The sequence below is a fragment of the Alexandromys fortis genome, unplaced genomic scaffold, assembly GCF_014885135.2.
Source record: "Alexandromys fortis isolate MF-2015 unplaced genomic scaffold, M_Fortis_MF-2015_v1.1 scaffold_117, whole genome shotgun sequence".
In the NCBI taxonomy this organism is placed as follows: domain Eukaryota; kingdom Metazoa; phylum Chordata; class Mammalia; order Rodentia; family Cricetidae; genus Alexandromys; species Alexandromys fortis.
In genome coordinates, this window is record NW_026068015.1 from 1,149,268 (window position 1) to 1,174,258 (window position 24,991).

The 24,991-nt window shown below is 34.9% G+C and overlaps 1 protein-coding gene across 3 annotated transcripts in view; it reads left to right on the forward strand.

Moving 5' to 3' along the window:
• The window catches only part of Ccser1 (coiled-coil serine rich protein 1), a 1,153,064-nt gene that overhangs the window by 444,849 nt on the left and 683,224 nt on the right, over positions 1–24,991 (forward strand). For all 3 annotated transcript variants that reach the window (XM_050162333.1, XM_050162332.1, XM_050162334.1), the window contains one exon: positions 10,293–10,367. In XM_050162333.1, the coding sequence (XP_050018290.1) occupies positions 10,293–10,367 (75 nt within the window). The remainder of the gene's footprint in view (positions 1–10,292; positions 10,368–24,991) is intronic.

Genomic DNA, 24,991 nt, shown 5'->3' on the forward strand with positions numbered 1-24,991 from the left:
TTTTTTTTTTCTTTCTCCTTCATCTAGCCAGTCTGGTTGTTGCATCAGGCAGCATTTACATGTGAGCAAGACTGATGATGCTTTTCTCATCTTGAAGCATGAATGACGTTCCAGCGTTAAGAAGCTAGCCAGTAGGATTTATTGTAAGGGTCAGGGTAATTGCACATGCAAACTCACAGTGGCTGTGAGAATGCACAAAGCCTGTTTAAGCTCCATCTAGACAAAATCCCAGCATAGAGTAGGAGAGGTAAATACAAAGTTCCACTCTTAGCTAGGATTGCCATTTGATAGCTACTGGAAAAGGAATGGTCAGTTTTCTATAAAAGTGCAGCCAAAGGATTTTTTGACTATCCTCCAGTGGAAGGCAGAAATCAAGACTATCTGGGCAACACAAACTCTACTTAGCATTTTTTAAAATAAGAGGTACATATTGTTTGGGAAGGGAAGGAGGGAAGATCTGGGAAGAGTTGGGGGTGGGGAACAAATGTAATCAAAACACATTGTATAAAACAGAAATACTGATAAGTAAAACATACAGATGACTTATGATCTTTTTGGAAAAATTGATTAACTATCATTAACATAGGAAAATACATTTAAAATATAGATATACAATCTCATTTCAACTCAGTTTTTAAAGCAAGAACATTAAAATAGAGCCATTTAAAACTGAATGCCAAATATAGAAGAAAATAACAATTTTTTGTAATTGGAATTTTTAATATTGTAAATATATTTTCTAGTCTAAGATGTGAACATATACTAACTAACAATACTCTTATATCCAGACATTTCTTTTACCAAAAATTTGTGAAGTAACAGTGGATAATTATATAATCTGATACTCTCCACTAAAAAATGGAAATAATTTAGTAAATTGTTTTTACTGGCATATAAGTATGAATGTTCTAATCATAACTTTAAACTTTTCAGCTATCAGTTCACCAACCACAGAGTTTATTCTTATATTAGAAAGAAAATTTAGATATTAAGCACAGTGTCTTTTAAAAGTTAACCTGACCACCTAGACCATAATTGTTTACACATCAAGTAGACTCAGATTTTTTCCTCTCTGTTTCCTTAGCCTGGCTGGAGTGTTAGCTTTGACCCTGGAAACTCCTGATCTACTTATAGCTTTTGTCCATTCTGTGAGAAGCATGCACTTATAACCTCAGCACTGATAATAAATGAAGATGTCACCTCCTAAAATTCCCAGTGCAATTACAAGATTTGATTTTCATTTTTGTAGTTAGGTTGTCATACATTCTGTCTGTGAGCACTTGGAAGCCTTGGCTGGGACTTTTTTGTGTTCAGGCCTGTTTCAATGTCTGACCAGAAATACTTAAGCATTGCATACAGAATTTTGATGTAGTCAACCTTCAAAAGAAAATAAGAATGTTTCTCACATAAAAGGAATTAGGAAGAGAATGGGAAGGCAAAAGTCTCCATTATCTACTGTAAAAAGATATGTTTTAAAGTGTCTACATTTTCGTTCGGAGAAAATTGGACCTGAAGAGGTAATTGGAAGAGAAGAGAGGTTGTTGTTCTTTGATAGTATAAATATCAAGTCCTTACTTAGAGGATGAAAGTCACTTACCACTGTTGGTTTCGGATTACTGCTAAAATGATAACCAGGTAGGCACAGCATATATACCATGTGTAGCAGCAATGAGATGAGTGGTCCTGCATCCTCACAGAGTACTAAGTACTCACAGAGTGATGTCTTCTCTTAAGTGGTCAGTACCCTGGACTGGCGAAATCCAGGCTTACTGGCTCCTTTTACTTTGTATATAGCTGTGAAAACACCCAACAGAACTCAAGAACCTTACTAACATATAAAATATCTTTGTGTCACCATTAAGTAACCTGTATTCTCTTTCTTACTGTATCATATGGTTAAGGGCAAGTCTGCTAACATCTAGCCAGGTGAAATAAGATAATAACCTAAAATCAGAGCACAGGAAAGTTTGATGAGTATTTAATACTTGCTGGATGATTGCATGAATAAACTAATTTTGATATATAAAAAGAAAATTATTAAGAAAAGTAGTTCACTTGTATTATAGAAATCAGAATTTTTTCACATGGTTCCTTTTAAGCAAACTTTTATCTCACAAAACAGGTCTATTGAACACACTTTCAGCGGCAGCCCAATTAATGAATTTGTGCTATGGTATTAGGACATTCAGTAAATATTAATAATGGGAAATCAATCTACTGATAACCTTCAAATAATCTAAATAAATAGATCATTTTATATGGTAGAAGCTTTCCTTTAGCTATCCCATGTAGCACATATGTAGTATGAAGGCTGCTTGTTCGTTTCCTGGCCACCCAGACTCCCGAAATAATCACAGATACTATATTATTTGAATCAATGCTTGGCCCATTAGCTCTAGCTTCTTATTTGCTAACTCTTACATTAATTTAACCCATCTCCATTAATCTGTGCATCACCATGAGGTCATGGCCTACCAGCAAAGTTTTAGTACATTTTTCTATGGTGGTGGCTCCCTTACTCTGCCTTCCTTCTCACAGCCTTCAATTTAGTTTTCCCGGCCTAGATCTGTTCTCTCCTGCTCTGCTGTAGGCTCAAGGCATTTCTTTATTAAACAATGGTATTCATAGCATACAGAGGGGAGTCCCACATCAAACATGGAAGCATGCAAAAGAATATAAGATCTGCATTTCAGAGCAATCCTCAGTAAAGGCTAGAACTGGAAGATAAAACACATCTAAAGGAAATGACCCGACAAAATTTATTTTTTTATAAAAAGTATAAAGTCTAGTAAAACTGAGAAGCTAAGAGCATACTGGCTATCCTATGTTATAGCCTCACGTTGTCAGGCTATACCTCTGCGGAGCTATTCTTTAATAAACTATTAGTCTCAGATTAGTTTGGGGTTTACATGGACATTAGAGACACACAAGTATGCTGATGGGCCTACTGTTATCCTACTTAGTGGAGGGCAGTACTTTAATGGTGATGCATGCATGTTAGGATAACTGGGCAATCCACTCCAAATCCATCCATTTTCCCCAGTGTACTTTTTCTTAATAATGATCTTGCCCAGGATAACATATGACAATTGGTCATTATAGCTTCTACAAGCATGATCTATGAAAGTTTCACAGATCCTCTTCTTATTATTTGTATTGTTTGTATGAATGAGCATGCAGCATCATTCACAGAGTATCTCTCATTTGTTTTTGTTAGTTATTTTCTTATGATTAAATGGATTTATTTTCAATGCATGTAAGAATACCCTGATGTCACCTATCAAGGGTGCATGCCATCTATTTGATACTGACCTCTGTCACTCAGCTACGTCAGGGCCTTCTAGTTTTCTGTATTGACAGATCACAACCCTCCCTCATTGTGTTTTCCTCTGAAAGCCATCCGTCGCTGAAGGCATACTGTATGTGGCCATGTGGTACTAAGTCCTACTCCTTGGAAAAGAAATGCTAGCTACATAAATTGGTTGTGGTATTCCCATATGAGTGTTTGTCTTTTCTCTCTCATTTGTGTTTTTGCTCATTAACTTATTCTGTGTGCAGTGATGCTTTGAAGGATTTTGAATTATACCCCAACACTATGTTGATTGTTATTGAGTTTCAACTCTGGCATTTGGGAGCTGTTTTATTTTGACTAGGTTTCTCTTTAGTTTACATTGCATGTTTTGTTTTATGAATTCTCCCTTACTTTGTAACATAAAACTTTCTAGAAGCCCACCTGCCATATTCTGAACAACTCATCCAGTTCTCTAGGAAGTCTTTGTTCCAGTAACAGAACAAACCTAGATTTAGGTCTGTGCTATTTGGAACATGTTATTGAGTTATAATACTCATAAAAATCTCCTTATTTGAAATGAAGAAGTACTTTCTTCATTTAAAGAAAAATAATATTTACAACTGGACTTAATATAAAATTTTATAGTGTTGTGGTGCATGTCTTTAATGCCAGCACTTTGGAGGCAAAGGCAGGTGGATCTTTGTGAGTTTGAGGCCATCTTGGTCTATAATATCTAGTTCCAGGACAGGCACCAGGCACCAAAACTACATAGAGAAACCCTGTCTCAAAAATTCAAATATATAATATATAATTTCATACTATGCTATACAAATAGATGATTGGGAAATTCTATGCTTACTAGAATGGTAGGATCAAGTGATAGACCTTCATGAATCACCCAGGACATATTACTGCTGAAGAAGCTAGGACATTGTGCTACTCAGTGCTGATAAAGGGAGCTCATGTTTATATTCCTCATAAGTAGAATTGTAAATGTGAGAAGTTTTAGACTCACAAATCAGCATAGGTTTCTGTTTAATTAAGCCCTGTATCTTCCATTTCATCTTCCTTCTGTTTCAGTGAAGTGTGACAAGTGTCCCTCCCTCACTTTTTTTTCCTAATATCAAGCAGGCAGTGTTGGTTGAACAAAACTGTATTTCCAGCCAAACATTTTAACTCTTCTTCAGAACACAGGGTATACCATTTCACAGAACTGTTTTCTGAAATTAAACTTGAAAAAATTATTATAGCAAAACAAAAAATTTTATTTCATGTTCATGGTTTAGTTGGAGAGACCACTGGTTAGGATTAGCAAAGTCTGCTTATCACTTTTCTTTTGTTGTGTACTTAGGAAATCCTCTTCCAAAGTAGCTTAGGTTTGCCTCAAACCTGCAATTCTCCTTGCCTCACCTTCCTGAGAACTGGGATTTCAGCTTTGCACCACCACACCCAGCTTGGTTTTGTTTGTTTCTTTTGAAGTTGAAGTTTTAGCTAACTTTAGTTCAGCACATTCACAGGACAAGTGTATATTTGAGTTTTCTTACCAACATTGATGACTTTTATAATCCTGACTTCTATGTTCTATGTTCTGAACAGATTTTAAGATGAGAGTCATAAGTCAGTAGAGAATAAGTAAGACTTTTGATTCAGAAGGACCATGGCCCTGCTAAGCCTCTATAAAAAGAAAATCAGAAAAACATTATTATTAGGGTGTGTGAACCAGAAGTGTGTGTGTGTGTGTGTGTGTGTGTGTGTGTATGTGTGATAACAGAAACACACAGAAGCTGCCACATGAATGGTAGTCAGACAACCTTACCTAGTTCCTTCCAGCACTTGTATCCCAGGGATTAAAGTTATACCATGGCACTTTGTGGCAAGTTCTCTTACCATATTTTCAGTCCAAAGTGGCTTGATATGCCATCTGGCCTCATGCATCTGTGCATATTGCATGCACATATAAGATCTGCCTCAGGACCCAGGAGGAACTCTAATCAGCTTCTAACCATTGCTTTTCCATAATCGTGTGCTTTCATTAGTCCTGTTGCTATCTACGTGGCTTGTAGGAGCTCTAACTCTCAACACACTGAAATGGAGCTCGAAAACATCTAAAACTGTTTAAATTAGATTTTAATCTGCCAAAATCTTTGTAAAAGAGAGTAATATTTCATGCCTATTTCTAACAATTATATATAAGGCACCCTTTTCTGTTTTGTATGTCTTTTTAGTGTCAAAGGCATGTCAACATGTCAGCGTAAAAAGCCCAGTCTGTTACACATAGACGCATTGCGTCTCCTATAACCTCTTTTTTGCCACTTCAGACTTTCATTTCTTCTGGGAACTATCTACTTGGAAGTTTCCACAATAATTAGCACTTTGTCTGTTTTAAAAATATTTTTAATAATTTTGTTAAGATTTCTTTCTCTCTGTTGATACAATCAAAAAGAGACTATATTTACTATTTAACTTGTTACAGATGAAGCAGGTTTAAGTCTTATAATAAAAAAATTATACTGGGAAAATATTCGTGTATTTATTACTTCCTGGGCATAAACTTTGGAAATGAAAAGTCAATAAAATGAAAAGAAAAGATACTATATAGTTTCTGTGACCATCAAGTAGGAACAAGACTCTTAAGTTGAAACAAAAAGTGTAGGAGCCATGGGAAATAACTGGGAAAGACAAACAGAGTGGGAAAAAAACTAGTTCTTTTTAATATATTTTTTTAAAAGTGAGATATGGTGAAAAACTAGGTTAAAATCTATGCTGAAAACTTATGTGACATAAAATGGAAGGATAAATAAGTAAATAGTGGCAAACAATATGTCCTAGGTGGATATACAGGTACATGAAAGAACACAACGAGCTGCTGAAATGCTCTGCGGTTTGATTTTGGTGATGGTTATACATGTGACTATATTTGTCAAGTTTACATAAACACAAAATTTGCTCTAAGAGAAAATTTGCAAATTAGTGTTTGTTAGTTGCCTTCTCTCGAACCAAAATATTTAAGTCAATCCACTTAAACAGGCAAAGGTGTATTTGGTTCATAGTCCTGAAGGTTTCAATTCATGGTCAAGCAGTGTATCATGATGAAAATATACTATAGGGGCCACAACTGACATCTTAGTAGATGGACAGTGAAAGAGACAACAAGGAAAAGAGTCAGGTTCTATGAGTCCAAGGCCATGGCTCCATGTGACTGAAAGAACAATGCAAGAGCACTGAAAGCTTTCACCATCCCCACAGAAAGCACAGGTTAGGGACCACATGTATCAGGTGGTACATATACACATGGCAATCTAGAGGAATTGTGTTCTGAAAGCAGCAATAACTGGAGGTCTAAAGTATCTCTAAGATTAGACAAGTAGAGAGAGCACTGGAGAACAGAATTCATAAGTAAAAGGCAGGTGTTGGCCAGAATGTCTCCAAAGTGCTTCAAGGGAAAACTTGCAGCCTCTCAGTACCAAGTTCATACATAACATTAAGCTCAGTATATAGAAAAGCAGAAGAGAAGGTCACCAGCATAAGGCAGAATGAGAAAGAAGAAACCAAATTTAGGTGAAATAATCTAGAGGCAGGAACAATGTTATATTATGAACTCTCTTTGGTGTTGAAAGTGTGTGCTACCTTATTAACTTAGAACCAGATAAGCAAGTGAATGACACCTGATACCATTAGAACAGGCTCTTAAGACACACCACAAGATCTAAGTTAGACCTGGTGCTTAAACGAACAAAGGCATAGCATGAGACAAAGGAGATGCAGTCTGTGGAGATTTTGTTTCTTTGAGTACACCTTCTTTATGTGCCCATGTAATTCTTGAACTATTTCCAAAGTCTAAAATACAAATAAAGCACAGGAAGCCCTAGTTCTAACAAATTATTTTTATAATAACGATGTGAATTAATTTATATTATAACCTTTAAAATTGTAAAAATCAACATGGGATGCTTTTGTATTTTGTGAATTGGTATCTTACTAGGCAATTGTGTTAACATTGTAGTATTTGAACAAAAGGGCAAGTTAATTAAGGTTTGAAGTATTAATAATACTCCTATCCAAAGATCTTGGTATAATTTTATTTAGAAGAGTAAACATGCCCAATTGCAAGTCACTGAAAAAAATTTCACAAACAGTAAGACAAACATGACAATACTTATACTTGACTTTTTTTCTGTTGTTCTCATTTTAATATTTGAGTGTGGTTCATCAGATTTTTTTTTTAATTTAAGATATATTCCTTGCTTAAAACAGTTATGCCAAGATTTTTTAAGAGTAACAGAACTAAAGTGTCATAATATGAATTGAACTTTACAGTTGAGGCAGAACAAAACTCTCACTATAAATGGCGTTCTAGTGTCCGTGACACTGTGACAAAACTCTGAGACAGCCTCTGGGAGCTGAGAATTTTGCACACTGATTCAGGCAAGGCCTGGGAGACCTCACTCCTTGAAAAAGTCTGCTACTTGACTTAATTCTCAACTCATTGTCTTATAGGAGTTCAAAAACTATTTGTACAGTATATGATCCAGGAATCTTGATTCTCACAGCTATTGCTGGGAGCATGACACTTTAACAAGTACAGATCCTCCAAAACAAGTATCAAAACTTCCACTGTCTACAAGCTGTTTTACAGCTCAGACTTAGATTTTCCATAACTCTTTACCAAATTTTGTAACATTTTCGCTTATTTCTTATGTTAGAATTATGAATTAAATTGGTTGGTAGAATAAAAATTTTTCTGTCATAGAATAGAATCAGAAAGGTTAGTAACTCATAATATTTCCTGGATTTCACTATTGTCAGATGATTTTGGGATTAATATTTCCTGGGTTTTTATTGATTAGTGATTTAACAGCCAGCCTCGAATAAATTTCAAAATTAAAGATAGCCACTAACTGATATTTTCCCAACTTCTTAATGTGTTGTTCAGTTTTTATGTAAAGTCCTTCTAAGTCATTTTTACATAAAATCTGGGTGAAGGTCTCAGTTGATATTTTACTTCTTTTCCTTGGTCTCAAAACTAGAACAACAAAAGAAAGAACATTTTAGTCCATATTTATAATGTATGTACTTCATTGTAAGTATTAATAAATGAAATAAAATGCTTTTAAATAGAATGAAAGTGCAGCATCTACCATTCTTAAAGTATATTATTTTCTGTGCAATAAAGCCATTATTGTTTATCAAACCATGTCAATTCTTTCTTTTATATTAATCTTTATGGCAGGGTTTTCTTTATTTGTATGCATATATATATTTGAAAATCAAACTGAGAAATGTAGGTGTCATGGCTAATCTTCTTTGTCAGCTTGGCCTGGCTGAGAAGAAGGAACCTCAACTGCAGAATTGCCTCAACCAGGGTAACCTGTGGTCATGTTTGTGGAATTTACTTGATTTAAAGATAGTTGATGTAGGAGGTAGAGCCCAATGTGTAAGGTGATGTCCCTGAGAAGTAGGGCCTGGACATTAAGATGCTAGCCAGTCAGAGGAAGCAAGACATTATGTAAACAACATTCCTCCATGGTATGATCTCTTCATTTCTAGCCTTAAGTTCCTAACTTGACTTTTCTGATGAAGAACAATAGATTGTAACCCAAATACTCTTTCCTTCCTTGCTTTTGGTCACTGTCTAATCTCAGCAAAAGAAAGTAGACTAAGGCAGTGGGCATGCCATTTTCTGTGTTTTTATTTGTTATCTTACTTAGGATGAGTTCTTCTAAGAAATGCACTAAGCATACATTGAAACTACTTCTGTAACTTCCTATTTCCAGTAGCTTGTTCTTGCTCTTAGTAAAGTGAATTAATTTTGACTCCTAACCCATATCTTTTAAAAATAGAATTAGTTTAAGGAGTTTTATTAAATTAAATTCTGGAAGGATTGCAATAACACTAATACATTCCAACCATGCTCTTGTTTTCTATAAACGTTTTTAATTTGGTTTTGGAAACTAAAAAGGACCATTAGTAGTGAAGAGGGATGAAATATCTTAAGGAAGGTGAATAGTAGAATGTAAGTGATTATCCATGAGGAAGAATAATGGGGAGGGAGGTTTAGGTGGAAAAGGGGGTAGGAGAGTAGGGCTCGAGGTGGATTGGGGAAAAAACACTAAAGTTGTTTGAAAATAAAAAGTAGAAGCTGGGATTTTAAAATGTGTGTGTGTGTGTGTGTGTGTGTGTAGTGTAGTGTAGTGTGTATAATCATGTAAATATTTATGTAAGCATATTCAGTTTAAAAATTTTAATTGAAAGTAACCTAAAATGGGAATAATTCTTCTAGTAGTCACAGATACAAAGTAAAATTCCTAGTTCCGTGTGTGAGAATTCTTCCCTTACATTGTTAGTTAGAAATGTCCTAAGGCCCTACAAGCAATGGAGATCATTGCCTTTGGTTTTCTACCAGATACTATTGGTAAGATCTTACTGCTGAAAATGTCACACACTTTGGACACAGGACTTGGAGAATTAAAGCTGATACTGGCCATAAATCATTGTCCCTGTTGGCTAGCTCTCAAAGTACTGAAAGGTGCTATTCAATCTGATGGGAGAGACAAGTCATCAGCAGTCTTACGTACATGTAAACCCTTTAAGTTGTAGTAATGATAAGGCTGGTTTAAAGTCTACTACATAGGAGGAAACTCAAGAGCACAGCTGTCCAAGAACCTATGTCTGGGAGCTCATAGATCTTAGGTGTGAACCTACTCCTATGATTATGCTAAACAGACAGTATTAAACTGCCCTCCAGATTCATGTCTCTATACCCATAGACTAGTGTAGCTCTATCTCAATCATATCAAAGATTTTTCTTTGTGTAGTGGACAGAGTTACATATTGCCTAATACAAGAAGAAACCATTGTATTTAATTAAAAAATACATGTTGAATATTTGCTTATTCATATTTACTTTTTTACCTTAACAAGGAATTTGGGGTTCTGGGTTAGGAATGTTGAAAATGGTTTCAAGCCTGTCATCTTTAACAGAAATGTTCTTTCTTTGCAGAGTGATGTGAGCCCTTCCAGCAGTACCACATCACTTCCCATCAGCCCTCTCACAGAAGATCCACTGCCTTTCAAGGTAAACAAAATCACACCCCCAAAATATTTCTTTCATTATTTTAAAGTTTGCAAATAGTTTATACTATACAGCCATACCCAGATATGAGGTGAGCTGGTTCATTCATCTTACCTGTTTGGTTGCCTTAGTTTGTCTTACTTTGTTACCTCTTCAGTCCCTTTAGTTCTGAGAATAGAGTTGTACATCTCCAAATAAGATCTCATTCATCTTTAAATGCATTATTTGAAGTGTTGTTGTTCTATTGTTAATTGCTATGAAAAGGCTGAAGATTGGAATATTCTTAGAGCAATTGCCATACAATGTGTCTTTTACAGGTATTGTATTTTAACCTTTTGGTCAGTATGAAGTAGGGATTTTAAATCATGTGTTTGAAGTCCATCATTTGTTTACATGGAAGAATCAGCAGTGTATATCTCCTTAGCAACAATAATGAATGATGCAATCATTACAAAATAAAAGTTCATATTAGGTGTGGCTTTATTGTCCTTAACACTCCAATTTGAGAGTCTACATGCACTACAAAGAGGAAAATTTCCTTGTTGTCTACAAAGATTATGGTTTTTAGAAATATCATAAAAATGAAATGAATTATTTGCACTAAGCATGTTTGTATTTCATTAATATTGAGTACCATTAGTTTCTATACACACCAAATTGTTTCCTGATTAGCCACTATGGTGGTTTGAAAGAAAATGCCCCCACATAGGGATTAGCACTGGTAAGATGCTTGTTGCAGTAGGTGTGGCCTTCTTAGAGGAAGCTTGTAACTGTGGGGGTGGGCTTTAGGGTCTCCTATGCTCAGGATACTACCTAGTGCAGAGCACAGTTTGCTTCTTGTTCTCTGCTGATCAAGATGTAGAACACCCAAGATTTAGAGCTCCTTCTCCAACACCGCATTTGTCTGCATGTCACCTGCCATGATGATAATGGACTAAACCTCTGAACTATAAGCTAGCCCCAATTAATTTTTTTATACGAGTTGTGTGGTCATGTGTCTCTTCATAACAATAAAACCCTAAGACAGTGACAGACTTAGTAAAATTATGAAACTTATTTCTGTATCAAAGAACTGGTAAATACTGAGAGGCATCTCTTGAGGTATAAATGATTTGTCAAAATGAGAACAAAACTTGTGCTTCCAAGTTTAGAATTGTGTGGAATTTTATTCATAGTATATGGGACCGAATTCATAGATGAATCCTTTCTTTAATTCAATTGAATTTTCAGTGTATCACCAGAAACCATTTTCTCTTAATATATGGATAAATTACAATGCTGAAATGAATGTGATTTTAATAAAGGTTAAAATGAGCTTTTTATGTTCTAGAATCTGCTGATATAAAAGCAATATGAGTGCAATTATTTTTGTTGGATTATTTGACTGGTTCTAAGAGATCAATACTGTTTTTGACCTAGTATGTGTAATGGTTCTTAAGAATAATTAAGACTTTTGAGAGCCTGAAATATGGAGGATTAGCTTTGAATGTCCAATATACTCAAATTTCCTAGTATTTTATCCATAATGTAAAAAAGCATGATTTATAGCCTTCAAAAATTTCTCACACTTATAAAACCATCTCATTAGTACTTAACATTATCTAATATTTAATTTTTAACAATACAGTAAAACTCAAACATTAGTTTCTTGTATATTTAAAATTTAAAATTATATTAGTGAATAACATATTACTTATTTATTTTTATATACACAAAAAAGAAAAGAAAATATTTAGGCAGTACCTTTATGGTGTGATGCTTATAATTTCAAACACTTTTATTAAGATGTAGAGGCCATTTAGATTCTCTTATAATCGTTACAAGAAGAAAACCCTGATAGTGTAGTTCTTGTATGTTAATAACTTTATTTGAGGTTATGATATTGGACTGAGGAGAGAGCAGAGTTACTAAAGTGATTACCCTGGATTCAATTTCAGAGCCTATTTTTTTTTTTAAAAAATTAGAGAGAGATACCTGGAGTGGTGCAATAGATTTATGTTCCAGTTCTGGTCATTCATCCTAAGGATAGTGAAACCCAATATGGACATCTTCAATAGAATACAATATACAGATTGCCCATTCATGTTTCAGCATTACTAGAGCATACATTTTATTCAAAAATTCTGAAGAGGAAAAGACAAGATTGACAGGTAATTAGCCTAGACTATGTGTATAGCTCCAAATTGATGAGAGACCTTTTCTCAAAGTAAAAAGTTAGACAGGGCCTGAGCCATGCCACCCAACGAAGTCTTCTGGGCTCCACGTGAAAATTCACACACAAATCACCACACATAAATTGCACTAGCACACACACAAATGTGCACATGTGCATACACACATACACACACACACACACACACACACAAACACATACACACCCCAAAGCAGACTCCCCATGAGTCAGGAGGGTTATCAAGTAATGAGGACTCTATAACACTTTTATGCTTGGGGGTAGGATGAGTTCCCTTTTTTGGAAGGTTTGGGTTATTGCATGGAATTAGATAATCTAGATAAAGAATTAAAGTGTATTGGTTCCCACCACAAGGGTGTCCCCTTGTGGGATATTTGAAAGTTTCCCTTTCTCTTGGTGATGGAGTAGCAAGAAGTCATCCATTTAAACAGTTTAAGTAGAAAGCCCATTAATCTATATAGTTCCTCTTTTCCCATCTGTCTGCCAGCCAAGAAGCTCTGCCAATTATTGTCCCTTGGTGCAATGGATCTTGATCTTTTCACATTCATTTGTATTTCAGTGAAGCATTGTTGGAGGGAGGTCACTTGTTGATTTCCAGCTGCCCAGCTAGTTTAGACCTGAAATAAACACACAAAACTGTATTATTTAAAACACTAATTAGCCCATTAATTCTAGCTTCTTATTGGCTAAATCTTATATCAATTTAACTCATTTTTGTTAATCTGTATATCGCCATGTGGCTGTTGCTTACTGGGTACAGTTCCCAGCATCTGTCTCCAGCAGCTCCATGGCTTCTCTCTAACTCTGCCTTCCTCCTCCCATGCTATAGGCCAAACCCGTTATGTAATCATTAACCAATAAAAGAAACACATAGAAGAACATCCCACACCAAAGCATGGAGTCTATAGTTTAGTCTCTTAGCGATCAAGTCATTTTTGATTTCTTGTATCAGATACATATTATAATACTACACTTTGTATCTTATCCTATAGCAAATTCAGTAGGTAATAAACTTCTTAATTTCTGCTTCTAAAGTACGTAAATAAAGAAATTGAAGAATCACTTCTGTTTACTAATCTCCCATCAATTATAACTTATTATCTTTTTTAGTACATATCAAACAAAGAGTTCTTGGAACGTCTTTGAGATGGGTTATGCAGAACCTAGAGTGCTCAGAAACAATATCTCTGAGGTGCAGCAACCCGCTCTAGGGACAGCTACCTTCTCAGAAGTACAGTCACTCTTAGAGATGTTGCCACCTTCTCTGAGGTACTGCTATACTGTCTGAGGTATTTTTATCTCATGGAGATACTTTCAATGTCTATGACCTCAAGCTACTCTTTCTCAATACAGCTAACTTCCCTGAGTGTAGCCACCCTCCTTGTGGTACACAAATCTTTCCTGAAGTGCATGTGACCCTTCTGAGAAGTAGCCACCTTTTCTGAGGTGCAGTCACCCTCTCCCAGGTATCATCACCACCTGTGAGGCACAGGTAAACCATCTGTGGTACAGCCATGCTGTAGCTTGTATACTCACATTCCCAAGAACTGATTCTATGTTACAAATGTTTTCTCATTTTCCTGACTTTCTGGATCAAAGGTTCTCCATTTCCTGAAGTCTTCTTTTTTGCCTAAGGTATTCTTCCATTTACATCTGAGATACCTTTCTGTCTCTAAAGCAGCAAGGATTCTGACAGAAAAAAAAATCTCCTTAATATGTTTTTTGAAGTAGCATTGTATCTAACTATTCTTCTGCCATGACCCCAAAGCTAACTGTAAGTAAAAGAAAACAAGCAAGTTCAACTAAAAAGGAAATAAAAATATAAATTTACCTCTCAAAGTTTTGCTGGGCTACTAAAGGAGAAATGCTACATGTCACTACCAAAGGACCTTGAAGTCTTAACCTAGAACTTCCTGTAATGCAGTATGACTCACATGTTATATTATAAAACAAAAGTTTTTTTATTATATAAAATTTGCATTGTGTAGAAAAAAATTCAAATATATATCAGTTCTAAATGGTTCATACATTTTATTTTAGTTTTTAATGAGAAACAATCTAGCAATACTTCTTATCACTTTTTCTTTGGGCTGCCAGCACCTAAATAATGACATAGAACTTTATTATTAATTATGAAAGTTTGGTCTTAGCTTAGGCTTCTTCCAAAATAGCTCTTATAACTTAAATTAATCTGTTTCTATTATTCTATATTCTGCCATGTGGCTCTTTACCTCCCCTCCATTCTGTACATAGGACTCCCTCTGTGTCTGGCTGACAAATTCTGTACAGCTCTGATTCCTCGAAAATGCCTCTCTCTTCCCATAAGTCTAGCCTATCCTCTCCTGCCTAGCTATTGCCATTAATCTCTTTATTAAACCAATCAGGAGGCACCTTGGCAAAGGAACATCTTCATATTATGCAAAAATATTATCCCACAACATTTCCCCCTTTTGTATAAATAAATAGAAAGTTTTAACTCTTAAAATTTCAGATAAACCCAATTCTTATGATGCAATCCATCAATTCAATCAATTCAAAATGGTAAATTTGATAAACAATTTCAGTGGTTCTATAAGTAGATTTCTCTAAACTGAATATTCAGTTGGTCATTTCTTCACTCAGATTTTCACCTTTTGTGCTTTACAACATTTGTGTCATTAATTTTAAATCCTCATGAATATGGAGTGTAAAAAGTGTCATAGGACTTCTGGTGTAGAAATTTAAGTTTATTCATGTTGTGTTATTTTTAATGTAAAATATTATAAAGAGGTAGAAATTAAAATAGTTAAAGTAAAATGAGCCATATACCTCATATCATTTATGGTAACCTTATATATTACACAATATAGCAATGTAAAATTCACAATTATACATTTTCAAAGGAAACCCATTGCACAGTTTCTACAATATTAACTTCTGTAGCATTTAAGGGAACATCTTGGATTAAGTCCACTTCTGCCACTTTCCTCCCATTATCATCACGTGGCAATTACTTTGTTTCTTAACTTATCTATGAAGCAAGGACAAGTGCAAGTACTTCAGCAGACTATAAAAAGCAAGACTGAGGTCAGTATGCAGAAGCCACCTATAGCAACATATAGTAAAACAGCTAGTAAGTGCTGTTATTTTCATAGAAACAGAATCTCTATCTTTAAGCCAAGAATGCCCTATGTATATATATGAAGAAATTATCTTCTTAGCATTTTTTGCCTAATTGTCAAATGAAAAAGAATTTTTATCTTTGAAAGATTAGTGTTTGATATTCAGAAGTCATGTTATTTAGTTTATATCATATATCATATTACTTTTATAAAAACTAGTTAACAGAAATGCCATATGCAAAGTTTGATGACAAACTAATAAATATATTAAATCATAAGCAGAGAAAAATGCAAAATTGGTATTAGGGCATGTTTTTTTTTTCATCAGAAGTATGTCATAGTGTATTTGTCTTTAATTATTCAACTTCCAATTGAAAGGTAACCAATTAACATCCTAAATGTATGTCTCTCACTGAAGGAGCCCATCTATCCCATTAGAATTATGGGAAAAAAAACACCCATTATAAACAAAGCAAGACTGATAATTTTTGCCTACAATTATCCTGACATCAATATAGCTTCAAGTTATTTTGTCTAGCATATCATAATAGAATGGAATACATTTTGAGACCTTAGGAGAGAGAAATACATTATAACAAAGCCATTACAGAAGCACCCATTCTATGTTCTTCATGTGTGGAGAGTGAAAGAGAATTTATTACAGTTACTCACTTAATACTTGAAATCGTTTTTTGCTCTCCCAGGACGAGCCCACTAAGGTATATTTCTGAATCATTGCTTCAGTTATCTAATAACTCATTAATTTATCGAGAAATCCCACTCATTCAATGATTAACTACCATAGGCTTAATAATGTTCTAAGATATTCATGTTTGAATGTAAATAATACAAACAAAATTTCTGATTTTATGTTGTCTGGATTCTCATGAGAAAAAATGAATAGACAGCAAATACTATATATTATGTCAGGTAGGGGTGATTACTACCATGAGAAAAATAAAGGATGATTTCAAAGAAATAAACTGACATTACAATGTCTCATTTCAAAAATGAAGACCCTATAAGTGGGGCCTCTACATCTTTATCTGTTTCTTGTGCCTTTTTTTGGGATATTTCCCTTCTTTTGTTTGTTTCTGACCTATTCAGATATGTTAGACTTTTTGTCATATTATATACAATATATTATATTTGTATTATACTATAATCCATTTGAAGCCTGTTTGTTTTCTAATGAGACACCAAAAGAGATCCAGAGGGGAGGAGTAGTGGTGAGGAACTGGGAGAAGCATAGAGAGAGGGAATTGTAATTAATATATATTAGTAGAGAATAAAAGCTATTTTCAGTAAAAGGAAAGAAAAAGGCAAATGCAGCTTACTCTGGTTAGTGCAATTTTAGCAGAGGCATAATGAACTCAGGAGAAGAATGTGTATTTCTGAGGGAAGACTCTTGAGGCAGAGAGTGCAGAGGCTGTGAGTATGAAGATGACTGGCTTGTTACGTCTGTCCTTGTAACCAATATGGAATAAAGGAGGACTCAGGTAATTCAGGGTTATGTTAGAGAGATTGGCCATGCCATAAAAATCTTGCAGACTGGGTTATAGGTTTAGGCTCTTCTTTTGCAAGTGATAGAAAATTAAATGTTTAAAGAAAAAGCCAAAAAAATTTTCAGTGTTTCTGTTAGACTTATTACTTTGCCTCCTGTGTCAAAACAATTACTGGTGACCTGGCAGAAGAAGACAGTAGAAGGTTCCTATAATTTAGAGATTACGGTGACACTTTGAGTGGAGTGTAAAATCCGAAAGTGTAACATTGGTAAATTCCGAATGTGGCATCAGCAGAGCTTGATAACCAATCATAGTCTGGATAATCTAGAAATGTAAAAGGATAATTCAGGAGACTAATAACTAATATCCTATATACTTTTCTTTTTGTCTCAATAACTACCTTTTTGGTGCTGCAATGACTAAGTATGGTGTAGTGAATAATGAAGTTTTGTTTGCTTGGTTGGTTGACTTTAGCAATCATGAGGAAAGAAAGGTAGGTGTATGCTGGAAGAAGACATTGGTTTCATCAGAAATATTATTCAGTCGTATAATTGCTATTGATTCTGGTGACCTCTCTTTCGAGAAGCTGTAAAGTACACATATAGAGTTAGATATAATTTGACATAGTTTATGATAAATCAATAGTTACAAGAGAAAAACGTGATTCATCCGTATTCACTAGGAGAAGAAAGCAGACAAACTAAAATTCTCCAAGGAATAACTGATGGATTTTGAGTATAAAATGAACCTTAGATAGCATTATTCTTGTCTATTCTGTTCGCTTCTTCTCTAACAAAATACAGTGTGCTTGTCCAATTAAAACAAGAGATGTTGGTTTGACTCCCCCTTTGGGGGCAGTGAGAAGCATGGAGCATGAGTGACCCCTACACTTGTAAGGACCATCTTGCTGCATCAAGCATGGGAATGTTCATGTAAGCATGTATAAGACAAAAAGTTAAAATGAGGCCATTTTATCTTACGGGGAAACTCTCCATCTTAGGGGGAACTCATTTTAACAAAAATTATGCCACTATCAAAATGATGGTGATGTTCTTTCACCATGACAGAGCCCCCAGGGCCTGATTGCCACTTAGCACATGACTGTTAAATTTTAAGATTAATTTTGGAAGGGATTTGCAGTCTATAGCCATTGTGAATGTAATTTCAAATAAAAGTCCAGCAGTATGATTCCCTAATGATAATAATCTTAAGAGATATTTGTTTTCTATAATGTTAATATTTTAAGTCACTACTTTTGATTAGTTGTGACGTATAATGACAATTTTGTTTATATTGTTTATGTAATAAATCACTTAAAAATTTGTCAGACCCAAACAACAGTTTCTTACTGAGATACTATATGTGACCTGAGCCCTTCTTGGCACATTTTTTTTTTTTAGCTTTTCAACTAAGTGCATTCAGATTTAGGCAAGAGATTCTATTTATATTCTCTTACGCTCACCATTTTAATGTAAGGGAGATAGATATTAAAGTTAACACTGGTCCAGTACCCAGGGTCTATGAGTAGAACCATTAGACATTTGTTGCAGTCACTGCCTGCCATGCTTCATTGTTTCCATGGACCCTCCTGGGTTATTGTAGAGGATGGATGTTTGGGGGTAATTAGAGTAAATGTTCTATGGAAAAGCATAAATTCCCAGGCCAGAACTTCACAAGGATTGTATGCTTCTTACAGAAAGAAAATGCCATACTTGTGGTTTTTGTTCACTGAAGCCCACTAGAAACTCACCACTGAGGATTGCATTGTGAGTTTATTATGTGGGAATCCTAGCATGTAATGAAATACCAGACTTCTAGAAAGAAATCAGGTGTCCAACATAAGCTGTCTTGTTTGTACAAACACTACAGCAGCTGGACGCCACTCTTACCATCCTGAATGCCTTGTATGTAGGACACTGGCAACAAGATAAGCCCAAAGAGACCATCAATTGACAGTCTTGTAAAACAAAAGTCTTACAGGGAGAGTGTAATAATTACATAGGGCTGTCATATCAAAATTTCACACACCAGATAGCTCAAACAATACAACTTTGTGTTCTAAGAGTTATGGAGACTAGATATTGAAGATTTAGCCACTGGCATATTTGTTTCTCTGCATCTTTGCTGTCTCTATGGCTTAGAGAAGGCCACCTTCTTACTATGTTCTGTGTGCATGAACCCTACATACTACCTTCTCAGTACCAATTCTATTGACCCTAATGTGTCCAGCAATATCTTTCATCTCAAACTTATCCTTCTTGAAAGTTCTCTAAATTGCTATATTGGGTCTTTTATGTATGTGGGGCAACATTATCCTAGCTGGAACAAATAGGCAAGACACCTCATATGTGATTTCAAACAGGGGAGAATTTGCTGAAGCATAGGAAAATAATTATGGGATTTGACAGAAATTGCAAAGTAAGAATTTATATTACCTTACTCTACTTGTACATATGCAATAGTCTCTTGTTAAGGCAGTTTCTAGTAATATTAATTTCTTATTCAAGCCTTGAAGTTTTGGGTCTGAAAGAAAACAGAAAATTAAGAATCTTCATTATGTATATTCATCAGTACACTCATGACTGTAAATTATATGTCTATTTTAATTTTTATTAATTTAGTCCTAATTGAACTTCCATGTGACAGAATTAGAATTAACTTGGTATCTTCCAAATCTTAAATACAACACAGAATGTAAATATTATGTGAAATATAAGTTGAAATAACAACCCCCAGTATTATCTTCTATAATGATTTTTCTCATGTTATTTTATGCTGTATTTCTTTTCTCATTCTGTAATAAGTTTAGACTAGTTTACCTGTTATTTGAACAATACAGAAAACAGTGGTACTGTATAACATATGATCATTCATGTAGTTAGAAATGAGGATTTATAGCTAGCAAGGAAAAATACATAAATTAAAGTCAAAGTGAATTGTATTTAATTTATGCTAAAAGACATGGAATATGGTTCAGCCACAGTGAACCTCGGGGGAAAGATTTTAATGGGAATAGGAAGTAAATAATTTGCTGCTGCATGCTCCCTTCATGTTGCTGTCCAAATTCTTTTCCTATACTGTCCAAATAATTTCAGGCAGCTATGTACAAGATAAAAAACTTGTCCATATTAATATACACTAAAATAATTGCATAACCCTGTCATCTTATCTAGAACTCACACACTCAGTTTTCTTCCCATTTAAATTGCAGAGAGTTTGTTCAGCTTTATCTAAACTGGTACCTAGTATTTGGCCTGACTGTTTCTGAGTTCCACAAATGATACAGGAGGAAAAGTCCCCCCGTACAAGGGTCTGCTTAGCATGATTCTAGACCTAGGTCTTGCTTCTGTCTTCTTGCCCTGAAGAAAGAATCTCTTTAATGGATTTACAGAATATCATCTGTTTGTTGAAATATGATCTTGGAAGAATAAATTCAAGGACCCACCTTTATGTCACTTAGATTAAAAGAACTTCTGATGGTGGTGATGTGATAAAATGTTTAGAATTTATGTCACATAGCAATATTGTAGATTTTGTAGCATAAGTTTAAATGTGGTGGATTTCATGTACAGAGTGTTTCTGTGAAAACTGCATTTGATGGTATGGTATATTTGATTGTATATAAAGAGCAGAGTGTTGAATTACTAAAAGAAAAACCCTAATGCCTATAAAGACCTTAAAATTTTTGAAAAGGAATGGAAATTTCAAATGATTTTTGAGAAAATGAAGAATTTCACTTAACAACCATTGACACTTCATTCTTGGTTTGGGACAAAACTTCAGAATGGATCAGCATTTGTTCTGTTTGTCAACAAGATCACTTTATTTGAGACCCAGAGAACTCAGCATTGGACACCTCACTGGAGCTTGTTACATGTCTGCTGTCTCCAACAGAAGCATGGATGAAAAGGAGGAACCAATGATCAGTGCCTATGCACATCAGCATTCATAAAACTCACAGGACCTAATGCGCAAGCCAGACCTTGAAAACCAATTGGCATAAAGAAAAACAATGTTAAGGCATTTGCAGGAAAATGTATGTAACTGTAAATAATAATTACAGTAGTTATTTCAGAGTTACATACATATTTACAGCATACTGTTAATTATCATTAATTTGACAGCCAAGATACAACTTAAAGATCTTGGCTTCTTATCTGAACACGCACTAGAGAGACTATGACTATGAAAAAACTATCAAGTGGAAGCTCTGTGCAAAATTAGTTTGCCAGTGAGTTAGTTATATTTGTCATAGCTTGAATTTGTCTACATAAATACCAAAGTAATGGTGAAAATTGAATCAAACTGATACAAGGGTCATAGAGTGAAAGTTTGCACCTTCATAAAGTGCAAAGTTTGTAGTCATTTTCTCTAATGTGATGTTATCAGCAGATAAGGCCTGAGCTGAGACTTCATGAGCAGTATTAGTGCCTACACTTTCTGTTTCTGTCACCAAATGCCTGAGAGGAAGTAACTTCAGGGAAGAAGGAGTTCTTGGAATCACAGTTTTAGAGGAGTCATCCCATGGTCCTTAGATCTGCTGGTGTGAGCCTATGGTGATGTCAGGGCAGCAGAAATCTATGGGAGAGGCTGGCCACAAGGCCAGGATAAGATGCAACCCCTAGGGACACATCCCCATCACCAAAATCCTCCAACCAGTCCTCACATCTGATATTTCATCACCTCCAAATGATGCCATCATAATATGAACTCAGGAAGGTATTACCCACTGACTGAGTCAGAGTCCCTAGATTAAATCATCTTCTACAGACTTATCAGTTGGCAGATAAAACCAGTATACTATTAGCCTATGGGGGAATTCACATGAAAGCTATTGTAATATTATAACCTAGTTCTTGGAGCATGCCCTTCCACCACATCATGATTTATATAAAATGTCTGTTTCCAGGAAGAAGCACTAACCAACAGCAGGATCCTATTCTTTGGCCTCTCACCTTTTAGAGCTCAAGATACTCATTTTTACTACTTATATTCTACTTACAGGACACTGACTTTTACAGGACCCAAAGCAGACTAATAGAATACATTTGAAACTCTAAAACACAATGAATTGAAAATTGAGTGTAGTTGATTAGACCCTAAGTGAAATCATTTGGAAATAGCTGTTTTTTTTTTTTGGTAACTATAAAATTGTACATGAATATTAGATATCATAAGGGCTCAGGAGTATAGACATTAGGAAAGAAGATGGAGTCAGGAGTGGAAGGTTCGAGGAACAAGATTAGTGCATTATGTATGTCTCATGGCACTATCACAGTGGGACCCATATACCTCTAAAATTGATAAGTGCTAATACTTATAACAATGAATGAAAAAGACTAACATGTACTAGGTATTTTAAGACCTTAGGCTTTTTATTGCCCTTATTGTACTGTATACCCATGCTGAAAAATACAAACAAATTAATGCAAAGCAAATACTCTGTTTTGAATTTTAATTGCTTATAAATTTACCGCTTCATCACTGCATTTTTCATAGTCCTAATTATTTTTTATGTATCCTTTTATTTTTCAAGTTTTAGGTAAAATGACATGCTGATAACTGAAGTTAGAATTTGGAAAATAATTATGTGAAAATCAGAAAATTCTATTTAATCTTAAGACAGTAGAAATATTTGCTGTGCTCACAAATATTAGCAATATCCTCTATCATAAACTGCAGACATCATTCTTGGTAGTATAGTAGGAAAGTAATGATCAGCAGATAACTTAAAGTGGAAAAGAGATGCAGCATTTTTTGCAGAAGTCCTTTATTCCTAACATATCCCTTTTTTCATATGTAATCTCTTATTTTATGGTCTTGCAGGACTGTTGAGATCACTGTTATACTTGTGCAATGGGACCACCAAACAAGACCACCACAGAACCAGTATCTGGTACAAAACACTGGGGTTTATTGATTAAAAGTTAGCTAACTCAGACCATAATCAGTCACATAATCTGACACAACGGGTAGGGGAGAATGGCCCCAAGGCTTCAGGGTAAGGGGGTTGTAATGGGAAAAACTGGAAGCAGGGTGGCACAAGCCTTGGTTCTTTAGGATCGTGTAAAAGTGTGCAACATTTGAATTAGTTTATTGGGATATAGAGGAATTTTAAAAACAGTGGTTAATCAGATATCTACAAGGATGACGTTGAAGCAAACAATTGTTGTTTGGACAGCCTGGTGAGTTATTTTGAACAGGATTGGCACAGCTTCATGGGAATGTTTATGACTTTGCTGGTCTGCATTTACCCTGCTAATTAGGCCCTGTCTAGAATGGAGTTCTTTCTCAAAATGAAGTTTGTTCTACTCCAAAATCAGAGACAATCACCCATTTGTCAGATTAATTGCATTATGTTAAATTATGTTGCAGACTCTCCTTAAGAATAAAGCTACTTATTAGTGTTTCTAGGCTCTGCTTTTAAAAATGATATGACAACTTACTGGAGTCATTTAGTCTTTACCAGTGTAACGAAATCAAGGTATAATTAAACGAAGAGGAATTTACCTTACTTTTCTCCTTTACATGTCTCTGTCAGAGATGGGACATCAGTAGTGGGAAAATAAACAGATGGCATTTGGCAGTAAGACCTACAGGAATAAAGGGAATAGCACTCTATCCCCCTGTTCATATTTATCCTCCAGTTCACATTTATCATTTTTCTCTTCCACCATAATTTTCTCCTGACCCTAGTCAGGGATTATTGCACTTTCAGCATCCTTGTCACAACAATTAACAAACCCCTAATGAGTGTTATAATGAGTAAGACCTAATAACAAAAGAGGGCATATTTTATTCTAATTAAAGAAAACTGCATAAAATCATGATGCTGGTTGTATTTAAGCCAAGGAAACAGCAAAATATTTCATCTGGATATAGGGAGAAGTATAAGATCCCAATCCAAGTGTCAAGTTAGACATGAAGATAAAAAGCAGACAGTCATTCTGTGATATGTGATAGTGAACTGTGAGTTCATGCTGGTGTGGAGTGTGATCTATATTTCATGTAAAGAAAGGCTTATTAAATAGAAAGTAAGTATAGATGGAAGTTTCTGTCCCACCCTGTCTTACAACCATTTAGTCTCAAAGAAACACACAGAGGGTTATATTAATTATAAGCTGTTTGGCTTATTAACTCAGGCTTATTCTTAACTATCTCTTACAACATAAATTAACCCACAGTTCTTATCTATGTTTAGCCACATTGCTTAGAACCTTTCTCACTAAGCCATTCTCATCTTGCTTCTTCTGCATCTGGCTGCTGGTGTCATCTCTGCCTTTCCTCTTCCCAGAATTCTGCTTTTCTGGTTACCCTGCCTGTACTTCCTGCCTGGCTGCTGGCCAATCAGTGTTTTATTAAACTAACATGAGTGACAAATATTTAGAGTGTACAGCAGCATTATCCCACAGCAAGCAAGGTACAAGAAGCACGAGAAAGAAATAGAAGAAATATGACAAATACAATTGTATGGTTCTTGAGCTTAAGTTCCACAGAACAGGGTCTCAGCTTTGTTTGAAATTTGTCAGTAACAAAATGTAAAATAGACCCCATCAAGGAAAAAGTATGATACGTGGATACTTCTATATTATATATAATTATTGAATATCTTTACATTAACATTTATATATAACTATTATATATATAATGACGTGAGGAAAACTCACCTAAATGTTAATGTAAAATATAGATATATAGTTATTAAATATTTTTTACATTAACATTTAGGTGAGTTTTCTTCACGTCATTATTCTGCCCTCTCCTTTGCTCCTTCTGACATTTGAGGACTCCTATTTCTTCTTTCTGTCTGTCTAGATAGCCAGTTTCAAG